Source organism: Schistocerca gregaria, chromosome 11 (assembly GCF_023897955.1).
Source record: "Schistocerca gregaria isolate iqSchGreg1 chromosome 11, iqSchGreg1.2, whole genome shotgun sequence".
Classification (NCBI taxonomy): domain Eukaryota; kingdom Metazoa; phylum Arthropoda; class Insecta; order Orthoptera; family Acrididae; genus Schistocerca; species Schistocerca gregaria.
The window spans coordinates 107,881,422-107,902,123 of NC_064930.1; the positions used below are offsets into that span (position 1 = coordinate 107,881,422).

The 20,702-nt window shown below is 41.6% G+C and overlaps 1 protein-coding gene across 3 annotated transcripts in view; it reads right to left on the reverse strand.

Annotated features, from left to right (window-relative positions):
- Positions 1 to 556: 556 nt before the first annotated feature.
- Positions 557 to 20,702, reverse strand: part of LOC126295361 (uncharacterized) — a 50,602-nt gene continuing 30,456 nt past the window's right edge. For all 3 annotated transcript variants that reach the window (XM_049987840.1, XM_049987839.1, XM_049987841.1), the window contains one exon: positions 557 to 3,983. In XM_049987840.1, the coding sequence (XP_049843797.1) occupies positions 2,443 to 3,983 (1,541 nt within the window). In that variant the 3' untranslated portion in view covers positions 557 to 2,442. The remainder of the gene's footprint in view (positions 3,984 to 20,702) is intronic.

Consider the following 20,702-nt stretch of genomic DNA (forward strand, 5'->3'; position numbering starts at 1 on the left):
ACATTGGAGGGGGGAGGGGGAAGCTGTAGGGAAATAGTATAAATATTAAACTGACATATAATCCTTTAACCTTACTACCAAATGTGTTCATGCTCTGAAATGAGAATGCAATAGATACTAAAGTGCTGTCTGGTGTAAAATTGGACTTTTTTAATTTAACAAAACTGTGGACATATCACACTGACCTGAAACAAAAATGGATATGTCATACCATTAACATAAATACCATATCCATTTTCTGGTAATACATTTGAAATTCATGTTTTAGGATAAGCTATATTCTGTAGAAGTTCTTGCAATCCTGTTGTTTAATTTCTCTAATTCAGGTCAAAAACCAGTTCAAACACTACACCAAAACAGAGCAAAATAATTACTCCACAAGAACAACTTGCAATAAAACCATGTTTAAGAATACAAGGAGCTGTCAAATGCAAACCAGAGATGGAAAGAAAGTAAATTGTTTATTATTTCAAAAGTAATCACCATAACAATACAGTGTCATCGAAACGACCGCGGCAACATGTGGGCGGATGTTATCCTGCAACAGAATTATGCTGTCTGTCCACATTCGTGTGTGTTTGGACTTATGGTGTGCTTCAGTTTTTGCAAGTGTCCACATAAAGCTGTGCTTTAGTTGTGGCACTGTGTTCCAGACAGTTAATGGGCAACAGGCCCTTCCAGTCCCAGAAATAGATTATCATGACTTTCCTGGAGCTGGCATGCCCATTTTGACTATGCTGCAAAAGTTACACTGGGAAGTCCTCACATGCCCTCAGTACAGTGCCAATCTCTTCCCATGCGATGTCACTATTTTTGGAGCCTCGAGGAAAGACATCCCTAGCTGTCGATTTGCTTTGTTGAAGAGATGCACACCGGGGTGCAATCGTCGTTCTGTAGGCAACCTCAAACATTTTCACAGTGGGATAAATATATTAATATTTATAGTGACCACCTAGCTAACTCTTTTTCATTTGACTGCCCCTTACAAAATATTCTAGTGGATATAATATGTTCATGTTTTATAACTTTTATTCTTTGCCAAATATATGTAATTTGAATGATGTGTTGATTATGGTTAAGCTTTGCATCAACATTCACTTCATGTTTTAAGTCATTGTATTTGAGCACAGCAAAAGACCTTGTGTAAGGTAAAGAAAGATGCACGGCTTACCTGGCAAGAGCATTGCATGCGTAAGGTAAGGTTGCTGGTTTCAACCTCTGTCCAGCACACAGTTTTATTATCTGCACCTATTTACATCATACAATTTCGTGTTCTTTACTTCTTTGAGCAAATCTTACTATCTTTTGGAAAATAAAGGATATTATTATATAATTATGCCATAAGAATGAGTGCCATAAACGAACTTTAATATTTTTTTTCCTCGGAGACAAAAATGCATTATTACAATTATTTACATCTTTGATGGCACTTCAACAAACTACATGCAGAATAGTGAAAGACATCTTGCTGATATACAAAATAAATATTGCTAATGATGGCTGAAACTTAACGAGAATTTTAAGTAAGGTTTAATACAAAAATTCTTTTACAACGGTGGATACTTCTTCAAAGCACTTTTATAATACGTTGAAACACAGACACATGGTAAAGGAAACTTCTTTAGGAGCATTCAGCTTAATAGTAACCTAAAGCTCTGTAAACCTAAAGGCAGTAGACAATTTAAGTGCATGAATATTAGAATCTGAAAAACGATTTCGCTAGGTTTAAATAGTAATTTTTTCTGGAATACTTGTGGAGATTTGTTTACGCAGTCACAGTAAGTCTTCTTTAGTGTAATAATGTTCTAAGCTCTTTAAACTGTTTTCAGTTGACATTTTGATTTTTCCTATGGTAACAATGACTATTTTCTATCTGCTGTCAATCCAAATAATTATTGATTAAACAGAAAATACACGATTACCCACAAATTTTGAATTTATATTGTAATATTAGGTCGTTTTTACAGAAAGCTCTCATGCATACCTAAGACTACTGGAAGGAAGAATATTTCTGACAAAAATTTTAGCCACAGCCTCCGGGTAGTTTCCAGACTTAAACATTCACTCTGCAGTGGAGATTCATTTAGAGAATGGCTTCTCCATGACATACTTTTACTCAGGAGAGCCACACCAGCAAGGTATGCAGGAGATCTTGTGTGAAGTTTAGATGACAGGGTGAAGTACTGGTTGAAGTAAAGCTGTGACACAAAGTTGTGGGTCACGAGTAGATAACCCAAGTCGCTGCAATCACTGTCCAGTAAGACTGGAAATAACAAACAACAAACCACACACACACACACACACACACACACACACACACACACACACACACACACTGAAAAATTCATTTCACAAATGAATGTACATTAATCCATACACATACATATGTTAATACGCGCACGTGTTGGCATCACCGCACAGGAAAGTTGGTGGAACAGTAGTTCATTTAAACTGTTGTACGCTATAAATTTTTACTTGCGGCATACGCGGTTGGATGAACTCGCGGACAAAGTCGACCACGTGTTCACTGACGTGCACAGTCTGCAAGTTAGTCAGATGGGACAGTTCACGATAGGCATCCAAGTCCATTCCGAACGTGTAGAACAGTGACAAAGTGCGAAGCTGAGTGCAGTGCCGGAGGAACCACAAGTGGGCGACGTCCTCCGTGTGGGACAGCGACAGCGTCTCCAGTCGCGACAGTGACGGCATCACACCGGAGAGGACGTCCGCGTCGACCCGGCACCTCGTCAGGTCCAGGGCCTCGAGTCTCGTCAGGTGGCGCAGATTCGACAGCTCCGACGTGCCGGGCCAGTGCGAGAACTCCAGGCAGAGACGGCGCAGTTGCGGGCAGTGGCGCAGGAAGCCCAGGTGCGGCAGGTCGCTACCGACGAGGTCCAGCTCTTCAAGCAGCGGCAGACGCGGCAGAACTACAGCCAGCTCGTACACGTTTGCGGCACTGCCGGCCAGGTAGAGCGAGCGGACGCTGGCGGGCAGGTGCCGCAGGCCTGTCAGCAGCGTGTCCGGCGGCGAGGCCTCGACGCGGAGCTCCTGGAGCCGACCACAGTGCCGCAGGAAGGACACGTCCGAGACGAGGTCGCAGCACTCTAGCTGCAACGACACGAGGGACTTCAGACCCGTCGCCGCCACCTCCAGGTCGCCTCCCGCCACGCAACAGTCGCGCAGCCGCAGCCTCTGCAGGTTCCCCAGGTGCCGGAGATTCGCGTACGCGGCTGACGGCAGGTCGGCACAACCTTTCAGTTCCAGTTCCTCCAGCGCGTCCGAGCAGTGCCGCAAGAATGCCAGTTCTTCTAGGCCGGGGCACTCTATTTCCAGCGTCCGCAACCGGCCGATCCCCTCCGACGCGTCCAGATAGTCTGCCGACAAGAACTCTGCATAGATGCACAGGTCCGTGAGATTTGGGCACAGCTCGAGGGCCGCGCCGACTGCGTAATCTGCACTGGAACTGGACGAGGCGCAGCAACACACTTCCCGGTCTCGTTTTCGGGCAAAAGCGTCTAGTGTCGGTATCGCTTTGAAGATCCGCAATTTCCGGAGAGCCGCAAAATCTATAATCGAACGAGAAGAGAAGATGCTTTCCGCGATGTCCAGTCTAGTCGACAAGTACGCGCACCTCAGTCTCTGACTGTCCTCTGCAGATGCTATGTCAGAAATGTCCGTCACTAACAGCACCAGGCGGGGGTAGAAAATGTCGATAACAAACTCGGCTGCCGCCTTGACGATGACTTCCTGCAATAGTGGCAGGGCGCGCAAGATGGCGAATGTCTCGAAGGATTCCTTTGGACTCCTGTTGCTGACGTACCTCTTGCCTTTCCACAGGTGAGTGAAGCCCGACACGATTTCGTGCCACTGCTTGCTCACGGCAGCACAGTGTGCCAAGTCGGGGATCGGTAAGTAGCAGAAGATGGAAAACATTACGTCATACGGCAGATTGTGGATACCTGCAGAAGGAGTCGACGCCATTTCTGCAAACAGACACAAATTTATTAGTTATTCATCAGAGTAAGCTTCCCTACAGAATATAAGAACGGTTTTTCACTTACGTTACTCGCACGTATAGTATATACGAATATAAATAATGCATTAATACAATTTTGTGGTCTTTGATCGGATGAATAGTTTGCTGCAGCTCTCTGTGCTAGTCTATTCTGTGCAAGTCCTAGAATCTCTACTGGGTGCCTGAGAAGACCCTGCACCCCACTTCACTTTGTACAACTGAGGAAATAAATAGTTCCTCGATCTCCACCCCAGCTTCGAAGCTGACGAAAAGCACTGTTGCCAGTTTTTTACTGTTTTGTTTCATTATTTTAGTCGTGAAGCCACAGCCGATGTGAGCTGAGAAGCGATCAGTCGTGTGTGCGTGGGTGCTGGTACGAGGTGCATTCAAGTTCTGAGGCCTCCAATTTTTTTTCTCCTGACTGGAAAGAGATAGAAACATGCGCATTGTTTTAAAATGAGGCCGCGTTCACTGTCAATACGTCCCAGAGATGGCAGCACCGTACGGCAGATGGAATTTTACCGCCAGCGGCGAGAATGGAATCGTGGCGTCGGCGTTGTGAAAAATGTCTGCAGGGCGATTACATCGAGAAGTAACGCCAGTTTCATCGATTTCGGGTGAGTAGTTCATTAGAAAAAAAATCTGAGGCCTTAGAACTTGAATGCACCTCGTATGTCCACAAGAACTGCAGAAAGTGGCCGAGATAAGAAATTCATTTAGAAATTACCTTGGCAAGGCCCCACCGAGCAAAACTATCCTGCTTTTGTTTCAGGCAGTGACACACATGTGCTGCATTGTGGATGTGAGAAACCACAAGGGAATTGAGTGATATGTCTCCAGTGAAATCCATTTGAAAAAGGGCACATAACAAAACACCACAGTCGACAACGAATAACTCTCTCTCTCTCTGTCTCTCTCTCTCTCTCTCTGTCTCTCTCACTCACTCACTCACTCACTCACTCACCACGAAAATTAAGAAACTGGACTATTTAATTTAAACCAATGTTGGTGAATGGATCATCTGACATCATCATGCAGCAGTGAATCACAGCTTGTCATGTTTTGTTGACACAATTTCCAAATGCAGTGTCTCTCTCACAAGTATTATTGTATGACAAAATAGTCATATACTGCAGTACACACATTAGGAATGCCTTTTTATAAAGCATAAAAATCTCTGATGTTCAAAAGTTTGAAAAATTTTAGACTGAATAGAGGATTCCTCAGTATAGAAGATGCAGCATTTTATCTGAGACAGTGTATCGACAGATGTGTAAGTCACTTCAGGTGTGCCCACGGAAGTGTGTTGGAGCCTTCGTTACTGGACCTATTCTCCTTCTTATCCCATCTCGACGATTTTAAAGTTTAGTTCCAAAATTGCAATGACTGCTGATGACACAATTATACTAATCTATGATTCAAACAAAACCTTACCAGACACAGTTCAGATGAACAAGACTTCAACTAATTCAGAGTCCGTAGTGGAACAGACTCATTACACGAGTTAAAACAAGCAAATCTGACCTGTCAGTGCCAGAAGTGGAAAGTAACAGTCATACACTGAGTGAATAAAACTGTCTAAAATAGTGTATCAGATAAGTTAAAATGGAGTCAACAGACATATGAACTAAAGGAGAGACTCAGTTCTGTTTTTACATGTTATTGTGTTTACACAAAGACATGAGTGTAGGTTTATTTTCATAGTTTTCACTCACTGTTGTTTTTCTGGGACAGTGCACCTAAAGTAAATGAAGTGTCAATTTAGCAGCAGTGAGCATAAACAGTATTGTTAAACATAATTAACTATATATCTTGCAGTCACCTTTTTTAGATTATTAGAATTCTCACACTAACTTCCTAATACATCTTCTGTTTAATGGTTTTTGATGACAACATTAAAAAATCACATTCAATTAAACTGTAATGTCCTTAATCAGAAGACAAGATGTTCATAAATTTACAAAAGTACACTTTAATTGTGAAAATGTTGAAATGTTTGATATGGCACTGAATACAGTATACCTTCAAGTTTTACTCCCAGCTAACACTGTATAGATCCCAACGCCCCCCTAAGTGGTATCTGCGAATGAGTTATTCCAACTGGTTTCGTGAATCCAAATCTACTACTATAGTTTAGAGACAATTTGGGATTAAATATCACAAGCTGCCACCTTAAAGACAGACTGTTGTTACTCGGTACCATTCTTTCACCGAAACTGGCTGTGCATCACATAGGACGCCGGGTCAGGGTCGGCGAGCAGCCAAACACAGCAATTTAACAAGTTCGGCACTCTCACTTTCATAGTCAGGGTATATGAACGAGAAGTGCCAGCATTGGAATTTAAACGCCTACTGTTACAGTGTGGAAGCAAGACTTGCCAAACTTGTTCAATTGCTGCATCAGACTGCTGGTTGACTCTGACATGGCATCCAATGTGGTAAACAGCCAGTTTTGGTGAAAAGATTGTGGCAATCAATAACAGTTTGTATTTGAGTTCGTGCATTGTGATATTTTGTTCTGAATTGTCTCACCTGTAGAAGATCGGGATTCGTGAAATCAAAAATGCTGCGCGCGTGCGCAACATCCCTCCCCCCCCACTCCACACACACACACACACTCTACACCATTATACAACTCTGTGATGGCTGTCAGAATAACTCATTCGCACATGTCACCCAGTAGGACAATGGGAATGTCGGGAACTAGCAGTGTTAGGTGGAAATATGTTGTTGTTGTTGTTGTTGTTGTTGTCGTCTTCAGTCCTGAGACTGGTTAGATGCAGCTCTCCATGCTACTTTATCCTGTGCAAGCTTCTTCATCTCCCAGTACCTACTGCAATCTACATCCTTCTGATCTGTTTAGTGTATTCATCTCTTAGTCTCCCTCTACGATTTTTACCCTCCAAACTGGTGACCCCTTGATGCTTCAGAATATGCCCTACCAGCCGACCCCTTCCTCTAGTCAAGTTGTGCCACACATTTCTCTTCTCTCCAATTCTATTCAATACTTCATCATTAGTAATGTGATCTACCCATCTAAGCTTCAGTATTCTTCTGTACCACCACATTTCGAAAGTTTCTATTCTCTTCTTGTCCAAACAATTTATTGTCCATGTTTTACTTCCATACATGCCCACACTCCATACAAATGTTTTCAGAAACGACTTCCTGACACTTACATCTATACTCGATGATACAAATTTCTCTTCTTCAGAAACGCTTTCCACTTTTGTCGATGTTCATCTTATATCCCCCTCTCAAGACACTGTCCATTCCGTTCAACTGTTCTTCCAGGTCCTTTGCCGTGTCTGACAGAATTACAATGTCGTCGGCAAACCTCAAAGTTTTTATTTCTTCTCCGTGGATTTTAATACCTACTCCAAATTTTTCTTTTGTTTCCTTTACTGCTTGCTCAATATAAAGATTGAATAACATCAGGGATAGGCTACAATCCTGTCTCACTCCCTTCCCAACCACTGCTTCCCTTTCGTGCCCAATTCCAGTCAATATTGTCAGAAGCTTCCTCTAGGTCTACAAATGCTAGAAACGTAGGTTTGTCTTTCCTTAATCTATTTTCTAAGATAAGTCGTAGGGTCAGTATTGCCTCACATATTGCAATATTTCTACAGAATCCAAACTGATCTTCCCGAGGTCGGCTTCTACCAGTTTTTCCATTCACCTGTAAAGAATTCGTGTTAGTATTTTGCAGCCGTGGCTTATTAAACTGATAGTTCAATAATTTTCACATCTGGCAACACCTGCTTTCTTTGGGATCGGAATTATTATATTCTTCTTGAAGTCTAAGGGTATTTCGCCCGTTTCATGCATCTTGCTCACTAGATGGTAGAGTTTTGTTAGGCCTGGTTCTCCCAAGGCTATCAGTAGTTCTAATGGGATGTTGTCTACCCCCGGGGCCTTGTTTCAACTTAGGTCTTTCAGTGCTCTGTCAAATTCTTCACGCAGTATCATACCTTCTACTTCATCTTCATCTACATTCTCTTCCAATTCTATAATTCTATATTATATAACTTGAAGATATACTGCGTTCAGTGCTGTATCAAACATTTCTGTAAGTTATTTATCCATTCCACAATTAAAGGTTACTGATACACGACTAATTTATAAATACCCTGTACAAAAGACAAAAATTACTCTCTTGTAGACTTTGCTTCCATGTCTAGAGCTTATAAGGGAGGTCCTGCTATCTGGTGCAAAGATTCAGGAATATCTGATCCAACTCAACTTAGCCAGGGTATTTGTTACACCAACTACAGATAGTAAATACACCCTTAGTGGTGATCTGGATGTAACATAAACAAGAGTTTCATGGAGGTCCTAAGGTGCATGACCAGCCCTGGGTTAACACTGCTGTGAGCTGCATGATCACTGGATTGAGTAGGTTTCTACATCTACATCTACACTCTGCCAATCACCATGAAATGCATGGCAGAGGGTACATCCCACTGTACCCATTATTATCCTTCCCATTCCACTCATGTACGGAGTGCAGGAAAACTGATTGTTTGAATGCATTTATGTGTGCAGTAATTATTCTAATCTTATTCTCACGATCCCCATGTGATCTATACATAGGGGGCCGTGACATATTCCTAGTCATCATTTAAGGTCGGTTCTTTAAACTCTTAATACACCTTCTCAGGATAGCTATGTCTATCTTCAAGAGTCTTCAGTTTCGTTCATTTAACATGTCAGTGACACTCGCCCACAGGTCTAACAAGTATGTGACAACTCATGCTACTCTTCTCTGTATACGTTCAATACCCCCGTTATTCCTCTCTGGTACACACTTGGGCAACATTCTACAACCAGTCGTACAAGTCATTTGTAAACATCTCCTGTGTACGCTAATTGCACTTCCCTGGCGCTCTACCGATAAGCCAAAGTCTACGACTTACTTTACCCACACCAGAGCCCATGTGATCATTACATGTCATATCCTCGTGAAGTGTTACATCCAGGTATTTGTATGCGTTGGTCGATTCCAACAGTGACTCGTTGATTGTAGTCAGAGCATCGATGTTTTCCATTTTGTGAAGTGCACAATTTTACATTTCTGAACATTGAGAGCAAGTTGCCAATCTTTGCACCACTTTGAAATCTTATCAAGATTTGATTGAATATTTTTGAATCTTCTTATGGACAGTACTTCAGTATAGATAACTGCATCATCTGCAAAAAGCCTGAGGTTACTATTAATAAGGTCTTGAAAGTCATTGATATACAACATGAACAACAAGGGTCCCAACACACTCAAAGTCACTTCCATATGTAACAATGACTCTCCATCCAAGATAACATGTTGCATCCTCCCTATCAAAAAGTCCTAAAGCCAGTCAAATTTTACTTGATATCCCATACAATCATACTTTTGACAATAAGAGTAGGTGTGGTACGGATTCAAACACTTTTCGGAAATCAAGAAACACTGACTCTACCTCACTGCCTTGATACAAAGGTTTTAGTATAGAGGAAAAAGTGAGGTTGGACTTCACATGATCGATGTTTTCGAAATCCGTGCTGGTTATCATGGAGGAAATCATTCTGATCGAGATACCTCATTATGTTTGAGCTCAGAATATGTTTTGAAATTCTACAACAAATCAGTTTCAAGGATACTGGATGGTAGTATTGTGCATCACATCTACTACCCTTTTTGTAGATGGGTGTGACATGTGATTTTTCCAAGAAATGGGCACGTTTTTTGTTCAAAGGATCTATGAAAGATTATAGTTAGGAGAAGTGCTAACTCAGCTGCAAATTCAGTATAGAATCTGGCAGGCTATTTTAACAATTTTACGAGTTTCTCAACATCACTGACACTAATACTGATTTCATTCATCTTTTCAGTGGTACAAAGATTAAATTGGGCAATTCACTTAGTTTTTCCTTTGTGAAAGAACATTTCAAAACAGAATTACACATTTCAGCTTTTGCTTTGCCTCTTTCAATTGCAGTTCCTGTCTCATTCACTTTGGTGCCGCTAACAGCTTTTACATACAACCAGAATTTCTTTGGGTTTTGTGAAAGATCATTTGATAATATTCTGCAATGTCAGTCACTGATATCAACAGGCATTGCTCTCTTGACAGCCATATGAGTTTCATTTAGCATTTCTCTATTTATAGCTGTTGTGTACATAGTTCCGCGTAGTCAGCGCGTACACAACTTTCCCCACTAGAGCGCACCCCGCTAAGCACAACAGCGCAGCCGCAGCGCTCGTCCGTCTTCGCACTATGAGAAGGCGCTGTCTTAGAGACGGACCAAATTCTGCTTCCGCCGATCCACATATTAATATGTAACGCAGCGATTGAGATTGCTGCTAACGGAGAACCTTTTTTCCTCGCGGATCACACTTGGGCAGTGATACCTGAACGCTCGAGGTATTATAACGAGTGTACAGACCTCCAATTAGTCAGTCTGCATTTGTCTGTAGTCAAGTTTCACTCTGCGCCTAATAAGATTATCATATTCCTGTACATAGCCATCAAGATAAATGAATAGACACTTTGTCGAGTATCAGAGATATGTGAGAATAAGATTAACATACCAAGACCAATGGAACTTCAGATTGTCAATTGTAGACAGCTTCCAGAACCAAGTTAAGTTATTTTTATGCTAGCTATTATTTTAATAAATGTGTGTGAAAATTAATCAAGTTCTGTTTAAAGTTGGTCACCGTCAATCTGCTACTCTAAGTATGCAAGTGGCATTTCTATCGTCTGACCTAACGGTAGAAGATAAACACGCCACTATAAGACCACGAGACATATTGCTGACACTCGCCTACTTCGTTAGAGCGACAAGTCAAATAATCTGATGGTGTGTGTACCGAAGGTCTTACAGTACGCACACCACAACAGCCCTATGCAGTAATCTCCATTTCTTTAGAAGTTACTTTACAGTAGCTGTACAACTTCAAGGGTTCCTTCCCTTACGAACTTTTCTACTGTGCACATATCTATCAAGTGCACGGTCAACTATTCTTTTAAACTTGAGTCATAGTTCTTTTACATGCTCCTGCCCTCTGCTGAAAGTGTCAAGTTCCTCACTGAGGTATGACACTACTGATTTTTATCTTGTTTACTGAACAAACATATACCGGGTGATAAAAAAGTCAGTATAAACTTTACAACTGAATAAATCACAGAATAATGCAGATAGAGAGGTACAAATTGACACACATGCTTGGAATGACATGGGGTTCTATTAGAAGCAAAAAAATACAAAAGTTCAAAACAATGTTAGACAGATGGCGCTTCATCTGATCAGAATAGCAATAATTAGCATAACAAAGCAAGACAAAGCAAAGATGACGTTTTTTTTACAGGAAATGCTCAAATGTCCACCATCATTCCTCAAAAATAACAATAGTCGAGGAATAATGTTGGGAACAGCACTGTGAAGCATGTCCGTAGTTATGGTGAGACATTGGTGTTGGATGTTGTCTTTCAGCATCCCTAGAGATGTCGGTCGATCATGATACACTTGCAACTTCCGGTAACCGCAAAGTCAATAATCGCACGGGCTGAGGTCTGGGGACCTGGGAGGCCAAGCGTGACGAAAGTGGCAGCTGACCACATGATCACCACCAAATGACGCGTGCCAGAGATCTTTCACGCGTCTAACAAGATGGGGTGGAGCGCCATTCTGCATAAACATCATACGTTACAGCAGGTGTTTATCAGCCAGTCTGGGGTTGATGCGATTCTGTAACATATTGGTGTACCTCTCACCCGTCACGGTAGCAATTACAAAACCAGAATCGCACATTTCCTCGAAGAAAAAAGGCCCGATAACGGTAGATGTGGCAAATCCAACCCATACTGTGGCTTTCTCGTTGTGCAATGGAGTTTCCACGGCAGTTCTAGGTTTTTCGGTAACCCAAATTGTGCAGGTGTGGGCATTGACAGACCCTCGGTGCGTGAAATGATGGTCGACAACACGTTACTCAAACAATTGTCATCTTCCGCCATCTTTTGAAACACCCACACAGCAAATGCCCTCCGCTTCACTAAATTGCCAGGTAACAGTTCACGATGCCAATTGATTTTGTATGGATAGCATCAGAGGGAACGCCTCTCTGCCAACCAAACAGTAGTGTACGGAATGCCGGTGCGACGTGCGACTATACGATCTCTGACTTCCCCGCACACAGACGAACCCGCTACAGTCTCCAATTCTTCCTGAACTGTCTCAGCAGCATTACGCCTTGTGCCCGGTTGGCCACTAGTGGCTTCGAACTTCGAAATCATTCTCGCCACAGCTACATCTGTCAACGGACCTTTACCTGTTGGAATCCCCTTCCTATGGCGATATGATCGTAACGCTGAACTAGCACATTCCCCATTCTGATAATACAGCTTCACTAAAAGCGCCTTTTCAGGTAACATCAACATTTTGCGACTGCTGGCGCATCTGATTCTCTCTCTCATTACAGCTCCTTTTGTACACGATTATCATGCGCAGTCACTGACGTTTTGCTGTCCAATGCCATCTGCCAGACATGTCATTCCAAGCATGTGTGGCAATTTTTACCTCTCTATCTACATTATTCTGTGGTTTATTAAGTTTTCAAATTTATACTGACTTTTTGATCACCAGGTATATATCTATCTGCTTGTTTTAATTGCCCTTTTTACTTCTGTGACCGTTTTCTCTCTGCAACCGTGACATGGTCACTGATACTAGTTTCGATGCTGACATCCTCAAACACATCAGGTCTATTTGTTGCCACTAGAGACAATTACTTCATCATGTGTGGGTTCCCTAACTACCTGTTCCACATAGTTTTCAGAGAAGGCATTTAGAAATGTTTCACGGGATGTCTTATCACGACCACCATTAACGAAACTAATTTTCCCAATTGATTGTCGGATGATTAAAATCTTCACTCACGATTACATTATAAATGTGTTTGAGCAAAGTAAGGTTTTCTCTAAAGTTTTTGGTTACATTAGGAGAGGAGTCTAGTGGGCAATAGAAGGATCCATTTATCACTTTATGCCCACCTCTGATACTGAGACTTGCCCAAACTATTTCACATGCAGCTTCAATTTCTAACTCTCTGGATCGGAGATTCTTGTCTACTGCAACACATACACCATCTTATCCATCTTTTTATTTGCTGCTCCTCGTATTGGCTGTGTTTGCAGTTAACATTTTTTGGGATTAGGGGTCCGCCAGTTATGCAAAACACCGTTTTTCTCAGTACCCAAACATGTTTCGGCACCACTGTGCCATCATCAGTGGGTTCTCATTTTTATTTATTCTGCAATGTGAACATTTTCGTTACATGATTATAAAATTATGTGCATTTTGAGTTCAAACAACAGATTGTTTCTTTCTGTAAATATGGTACAAAATGTAAAGGTATTCATGCTCACCAAATGTGAAGGTATTTACAAAAAGAAATGATCTGTTGTTTGAACTAAAAATGCATATTATTTTATAATCACGTAACAAAAATGTTCACATTGCAGAATAAATAAAAACGAAAACCCACTGATGATGGCACAGTTGCGCCGAAACATGTTCGGGTACTAAGAAAAAAGGTGTTTTGCGTAACTGGCAGACCTCTAACTAAAAAACTACACCACCTTATTTCACCACTGACCTATCCTATCGATTTACACTTAAACTCTCCTCAGGTCTCACTGCTATCAAATTCAGGTTTCAACCAGCTTCCTGTACCTACTACTATGTGAGCTTCATTGCTTTTCATGAGCACTCTAATCTCTGCCACTTTGTTGCAAATTCTTTGGCAGTTAATTATTTGGATTTTAAGACTATCACCTGTGGGAGGCATTTCTTTTTATCTTACACCGATACTTCTGGGTTTCATACAACTATCGTTATCTGGACTGGACGGAGACTTGCTCAATCTGTAAAACTCTCGTGTGCACCCCACACAGTCAGCTACCCCAGTAGCAGCCTCTGACAAGTAGTGCATCCCTGACCAATTTAGGACCCTACAGTTCTCAAACCTAAGACGCACATCCACAAAGTCGCAGCCTATAGTGTGATTCAAACTACTTTGTACTTGACAGCTAGCCGAGCGCGTGACTGTGAGACAGTGTGGGCCAATAGCAAGCTGACGTTCAGCACCCCTCCCCTGCATAGTTGCCACTGCTTATGCGTCACGGCTCAGTACCTGCTAACACCTGGTCTTGTGCGCGTTGTGTTGTGTGAACTGCATTATCTCAGTGTCTGCTTCTCCTTTGATTCCATTACACAAGTTTGTGATAAATTAGTGTAGTGGCTTCTGTGTACAAAATGTCCGAAAGTAGAAAGCGTGGTCATCCTAGAGTTCGTAGTCCGAAATCATCTTCGAAGAAAGTTGGGCAAGGAATAGCATTGAGAGGACAATCGCGCACATACGTCTGCAACGTACGACAATATTTTGAGATGGAAAGGGAGAAGGGAGGGCCTCTTCTTTCCGTTAATAATGTAGTTGAGAGGACTGCGGCAGCATTAAGAATAAGCAGAACAACCGTTATAAACATGGGTAAAGAGCAAAATGAAAAACTGAATACACATTTCGGGTCATCAACTCTTAACTCCGAACCACCAAGTCTGGAAACTCCGGGGAAAAAACAATGCGTCAAGAAACGTGTGACAAATGCTGGTTCTTTTGAACAGGATGCGATTCGCAGACATTTGTATGCATATTATCACCGTAGAGAGCATCCGATGTTACAAAAACTGTATGTAATGCTTAAAGAAGCTGGTCTTTTCGTGGGCAGTAAGTCGTCTCCTCGGCTGGTTTTATTAAACCTGGGATTTAATTACGAAAAATTTAGCGAGCGTACAGTTTTCTTGGAATGGCAAGATATTGCTGCTTGGAGATACTGATTTTTTGCGGCACGTAAAGGACATTGAACTCTATGATTTAGTGTGGCTAGATGAAACATGGGTGAATTCTGGTCATACACTGAAGACACGTTGGTCTGACAGATCACAAGAAGGAATGGCAATACCTGTTAGCAAAGGAAGCAGAATAATTGTTGTTCATGCAGGTACCACACGTGGGTTTGTTCCTGGCTGTTTACATGTTTTCAGGTCAAAGAAAACCTCAGATTTTCACAAGGAAATGAACCACACCACCTTTCTACGATGGTTTGAAAATTCACTGTTACCGAATTTGGAGAAACCATTGTACATCATTATTGACAATGCGCCATACCACACTGTTGTAAAGGACAAAGTCCCAACGCTATCTTCTAGAAAAGACAAAATTATGCAGTGGTTACGACCAAATAATATACAATTCGATGAAGGAACGAAGAAAGTGGAACTATTGGAACTTCTGTCACAACATAAGCCACGACACCCGACATACGTTATAGATGAAGTTTCCAACAAACATGGACATTCTGTAATTAGATTACCTCCCTATCATTGTCACTTTAATGATATACAGCTAATATGGGCCCACATCAAGGGGTACATAGCACATGAAAACAAAACATTCAGGCTTTCAGAAGTGGAAAGATTTTTACATGAAGCTGTTTCTAAAGTAACTGTGGAAAATGGGAGAAATGTTGTAGTACATACAAAAGCTGTCATTCAGGAGGCATGGAAGAACAAATCCTTATTGGAAGATAAGTGTTTCCGAATTAATTACTGCTGTCGGGAAGTCACCTGAAAGTTCTAGCGACACAGATATAAACAGCGTTTTCCAGCTGTCGGACAAAGAACACGTCGAGTGATGGTAAGTTCATTGTCTTGGTATTTTGAGTTTTTGTGATTTGTTGTGAAATTCATGGCACAAGACCAAAATGTAACTAACGGCGGTATATGTGCTGCTTCTCGTCTTGGCGAAACTGTAGCACCCACCCACTTCCAACAAGTTCTAAAAATAAATTCAAACATTTCCGGAACTTTTTCTCACTTTGACCCCCCCACAAAACGTAAAGGGAAAAAGTTTGTGCTTACTACATTTCTGGTGTCGATTTGGAAAAGTTCCGCATCAGGCATGAGATTTTAATTAATTATTTCACTATTACTGGCTGTATTGCTCAGAAAGTTTTGCAAACATTATCGAAACATGCCACTGAAGATAACATTAAAATTTTGATGTTGTACGACACACGGTTTAGGAGATGGGGAATGATTAATATAGAATAGCGTGAAAATTCAACTTTTCATAAAAAGATAAATATTTCTCTATTTCAGTAGCACAAAATTTTCACCGAGTTAAAAAAGTGTCAGAAGGTAGTTCTCGTATCACTACCATGTACAGTTGCCAAATTATATATATATAACAGAAAGAAACTTCCACATGGGAAAAATATATTAAAAACAAAGATTCCAAGACTTACCAAGCGGGAAAGCGCCGGCAGACAGGCACATGAACAAAACACACAAACACACACACAGAATTACGAGCTTTCGCAACTGGCAGTTGCTTCGTCAGGAAGGAAGGAAGGAGAGGGAAAAATGAAAGGGTGTGGGTTTTAAGGGAGAGGGTAAGGAGTCATTCCAATCCCGGGAGCGGAAAGACTTCCCTTAGGGGAAAAAAAGGACAGGTGTACACTCGCACACACACACACACACACATATCCATCCGCACATACACAGACACAAGCAGACATATTTAAAGGCAAAGTTAACTCTTTGCCTTTAAATATGTCTGCTTGTGTCTGTGTATGTGCGGATGGATATGTGTGTGCGTGTGCGAGTGTACACCTGTCCTTTTTTTCCCCTAAGGGAAGTCTTTCCGCTCCCGGGATTGGAATGACTCCTTACCCTCTCCCTTAAAACCCACACCCTTTCATTTTCCCCTCTCCTTCCTTCCTTCCTGACGAAGCAACTGCCAGTTGCGAAAGCTCGTAATTCTGTGTGTGTGTTTGTGTGTTTTGTTCATGTGCCTGTCTGCCGGCGCTTTCCCGCTTGGTAAGTCTTGGAATCTTTGTTTTTAATATATATAAAATAAAAAAAAAAAAAAAACCACGACTTCCATTCTTTACAGCAGCAGCTGTCAACATCGCACGGCCGCTCAGCGAACTGTCAAGTACAAAGTAGTTTTGATCGCTCTATAGCGTGTCACAGAACCATTGAAGTCTCTGGTTCATCCTTCCACTCGACTCTAAACCGAAAGGCCAATGACAGTTTTGGGGACAATGCTGCAAATTGTGAGCTTTATCGAAACTCCACGTCCTCTGCCAGTCCCTGGTACGATCTCTGTGCTCAGACGAGAAGCATTAATTTGTTCCAATGTGTGCCACAACTGCAGCAGGTTGCAGCTCGTTCCCTCAACAGCTGCTGGAATAGACGCTGCAACGTGTCGAATGAGGCCCCGGCACACACCGAGTGCACCTGCTGTTTTCTCCTGTCCCTTGCTGCCATTTCCCTAAGGGGTACCATCATTCACTGCGCATTTGAACTGCCAACGATTAACAGGCCCCTACTATTTTATGTTTGCCGCCTCTTGACGCTGGACAGAACAGATTTCTCCAAAACTGGCGAAGTGAGTCATACTGGCAAATTAATGTTGTTTTAAGCAGAAAAATGGGGGCACAGTGCTACAACAAAAATTTTTGATTACTTGGCTAGTGATATAAAATGTATGACAGACAGCAAAGTAAAATTTGAAAACAAATTGAAAAGGTTTCTCCTAGACAACTCCTCCTATTCTGATAACGAATTTCTATTCTTGTATGGCATAAAATGTAGTGGATAGGAATTACAAACTTGCTTATATTCTTATGAATGTTCAGCATGTAGCTATATTGACAAATTAATTTGTGATATGAATATAAAATGAATTTCCACAGCATTACGATTTGTCATGCAAATGATTCACGAAACACGGATGACGACAACATCTACATCTACACCCATATTTTGCAAGTGTGTGGCGGAACGTACGTTGAGTACCTTTATCGGCTCTCCCTTCTATTCCAGTCTCGTATTGTTCGTGGAAAGAAGGATTGTCGGTATGATTCTGTGTGGGCTCTAATCTCTCCGATTTTATCCTCATGGTCTCTTCGCGAGATATACGTAGGAGGGAGCAATGTACTGCTTGACTCTTCGGTGAAGGTATGTTCTCAAAACTTTAACAAAAGCCCATACCAAGCTACTGAGAATCTCTCCTGCGTCTCTCTTGCAGTCTTCCACTGGAGTTTATCTATCATCTCCATAACGCTTTCGCGATTACTAATGATCCTGTAACGAAGCGCACTGCTCTCCATTGGATCTTCACTATCTTTTCTATCAACCCTATCTGGTACGGATCACACACTGCTGAGCAGTATTTGAGCAGTGGGCGAACAAGTGTACTGTAACCTACTTCCTTTGTTTTCAGACAGCATTTCCTTAGCATTCTTCCAATGAATCTAAGTCTGGCATCTGCTTTACCGACGATCAACTTTATATGATCATTCCATTTTAAATCACTCCTAATGCGTACTCCCAGATAATTTATGGAATTAACTGCTTCCAGTTGCTGACCTGCTAAATGATAAGGGATGTATCTTTCTATGTATTCGCAGCACATTACACTTGTCTACATTGAGATTCAATTGCCATTCCCTGGTTCCATGCGTCAATTCTCTGCAGATTTTCCATTGTTACAACCTCTCGATACACCACAGCATCATCTGCAAAAAGCCTCAGTGAACTTCCGATGTTATCCAAAAGGTCGTTTATGTATATTGTGAATAGCAACGGTCCTACGACTCTCCCCTGCGGCACACCTGAAATCCCTCTTACTTCGGAAGACTTCTCTCCATTGAGAATGACATGCTGCGTTCTGTTATCTAGGAACTCTTCAATACAATCACACAATTGGTCTGATAGTCCATATGCTCTTACTTTGTTCATTAAACGACTGTGGGGAACCGTATCAAACGCCTTGCAGAAGTCAAGAAACACGGCATCTACCTGTGAACCCGTTTCTATGGCCCTCTGAGTCTCGTGGACGAATAGCGTGAGCTGGGTTTCACACGACCGTCTTTTTTGAAACCCATGCTGATTCCTACAGAGTGGATTTCTTGTCTCCAGAAAAGTCATTATATTCGAACATATAACGGTTTATTTGATGCTCAACATAGTGGTCATCATTGTCCATACAAGTTCCCAATCTTTCCATTTCCAGTCTCGCCACGTCTCAAATGATTATGAGGACAACACAAACACCCAGTCCTAGGGCGGAGAAAATACTCGTTCCCGGCCAGGAATCGAACCTGGGGGCCCACAAAGAAACGTGGAACTAACAAACTAATTGAGAATCTGAAATAAAGTTAAAAACATACCTCATTAGCTACTCCTTCCATAAATCATCTACTTTCAATGTCTGGAACTACCTCTTAGTGACTCATTTGTTCATGGCCTTCATTGGCTACCTCTTAGTGACTCATTTGTTCATTCATACACACATCCTGTTCTGCACATATGATCAGTAAGAAAATCCTTTGGAGATATGGAATACGCCAAGTCACGGGCAGAGGCATTCACTTTATAGTACACTAATAATGCGTGCAAGATCAAGGGGGGGCAGGCAAAATACTCTCCGATTTCAAGAAGAACGTAATAATTTAAATTGAAAAGAAATCAGGTGACTACAGGTGTGAATACGTTTAATATGTCACGCTTGCAAAAAACTAACACAAATTCTTTATAGAAGAAGAATGGAAAAACTGGTGCAGGCTGACCTTGGAAACTATCAGTTTGGGTTCCAGAAAAATGTTGTAACACGGGGAAGCAAAAGGCTATTTACAACTTGTGCAGAAACCAGACGACATTTACTTGTAAGAGTCGAGGGGGACAAAAGGGAAGGGGGTGAGGCCAGGTGGTAGCTTACCCCGATGTTACTCAATCTGTACTCTGAGCAAGCAGTGAAGGAAACCAAAGAACAAATTTGTGAAGGAATTAAAGTTCAGAGAGGAGAAATAAAAACTGAGATTTTCCAATGACATTTTAACTGTCATAGATAACAAAAGGTTTGAAAGAGCAGCTGAATAGATCGGACAGCATCTCGAAGGGAGGATATAAGATGGACGGCAACTAAAACAAAACAAGGATAATGAAATATAGTCTAATTAAATCAGATGATGCTGAAGGAATTAGATTAAGAAACAATATACTAATGGTACCAACTAAGTTTTGTTATTTGATGGCTAGAGTAGAGAGGATGTGAAATTCTGCAATTTGCACAAAAATGCTATGAGGTGAAGCGACCATTTGGATGCACTTTAATGTCTTTGAAATGTCTTGACCACTTTATTCCCAGAATTGCCTTACACATTTCAACATTCCATCACTTTCATAGGCAACACAAAACTGGTATCGGAAGATGTGAAAATATGTTACGTTTCACCACTGATTAGAGACATAGTATAATGAGTAGAACATGGCTTTCTAGCCTACCAGTGTTACGTCAGTCGTATAAAATTATTCATTAAACATTTTATCTCGTTGACATTATGAGACTAGAGCAAACTGCTACCAAGGAACAAATTGGAAACCAAATGGACTAAACTGCTAGGTGGTGCTGGATATGCAATACACGCTGCATTTGTTTGTTATAACTACAGTTTCATTGTTACATCAGTAAACCTATCATGGTAGCACTCACAAATTGCCTGAATTTCCTGTACGGCACTTACGCATTTGCTTTCATTGGCGGAAATTGCAATGCATGGGTGCCTCCTACTCTTCATAAGTA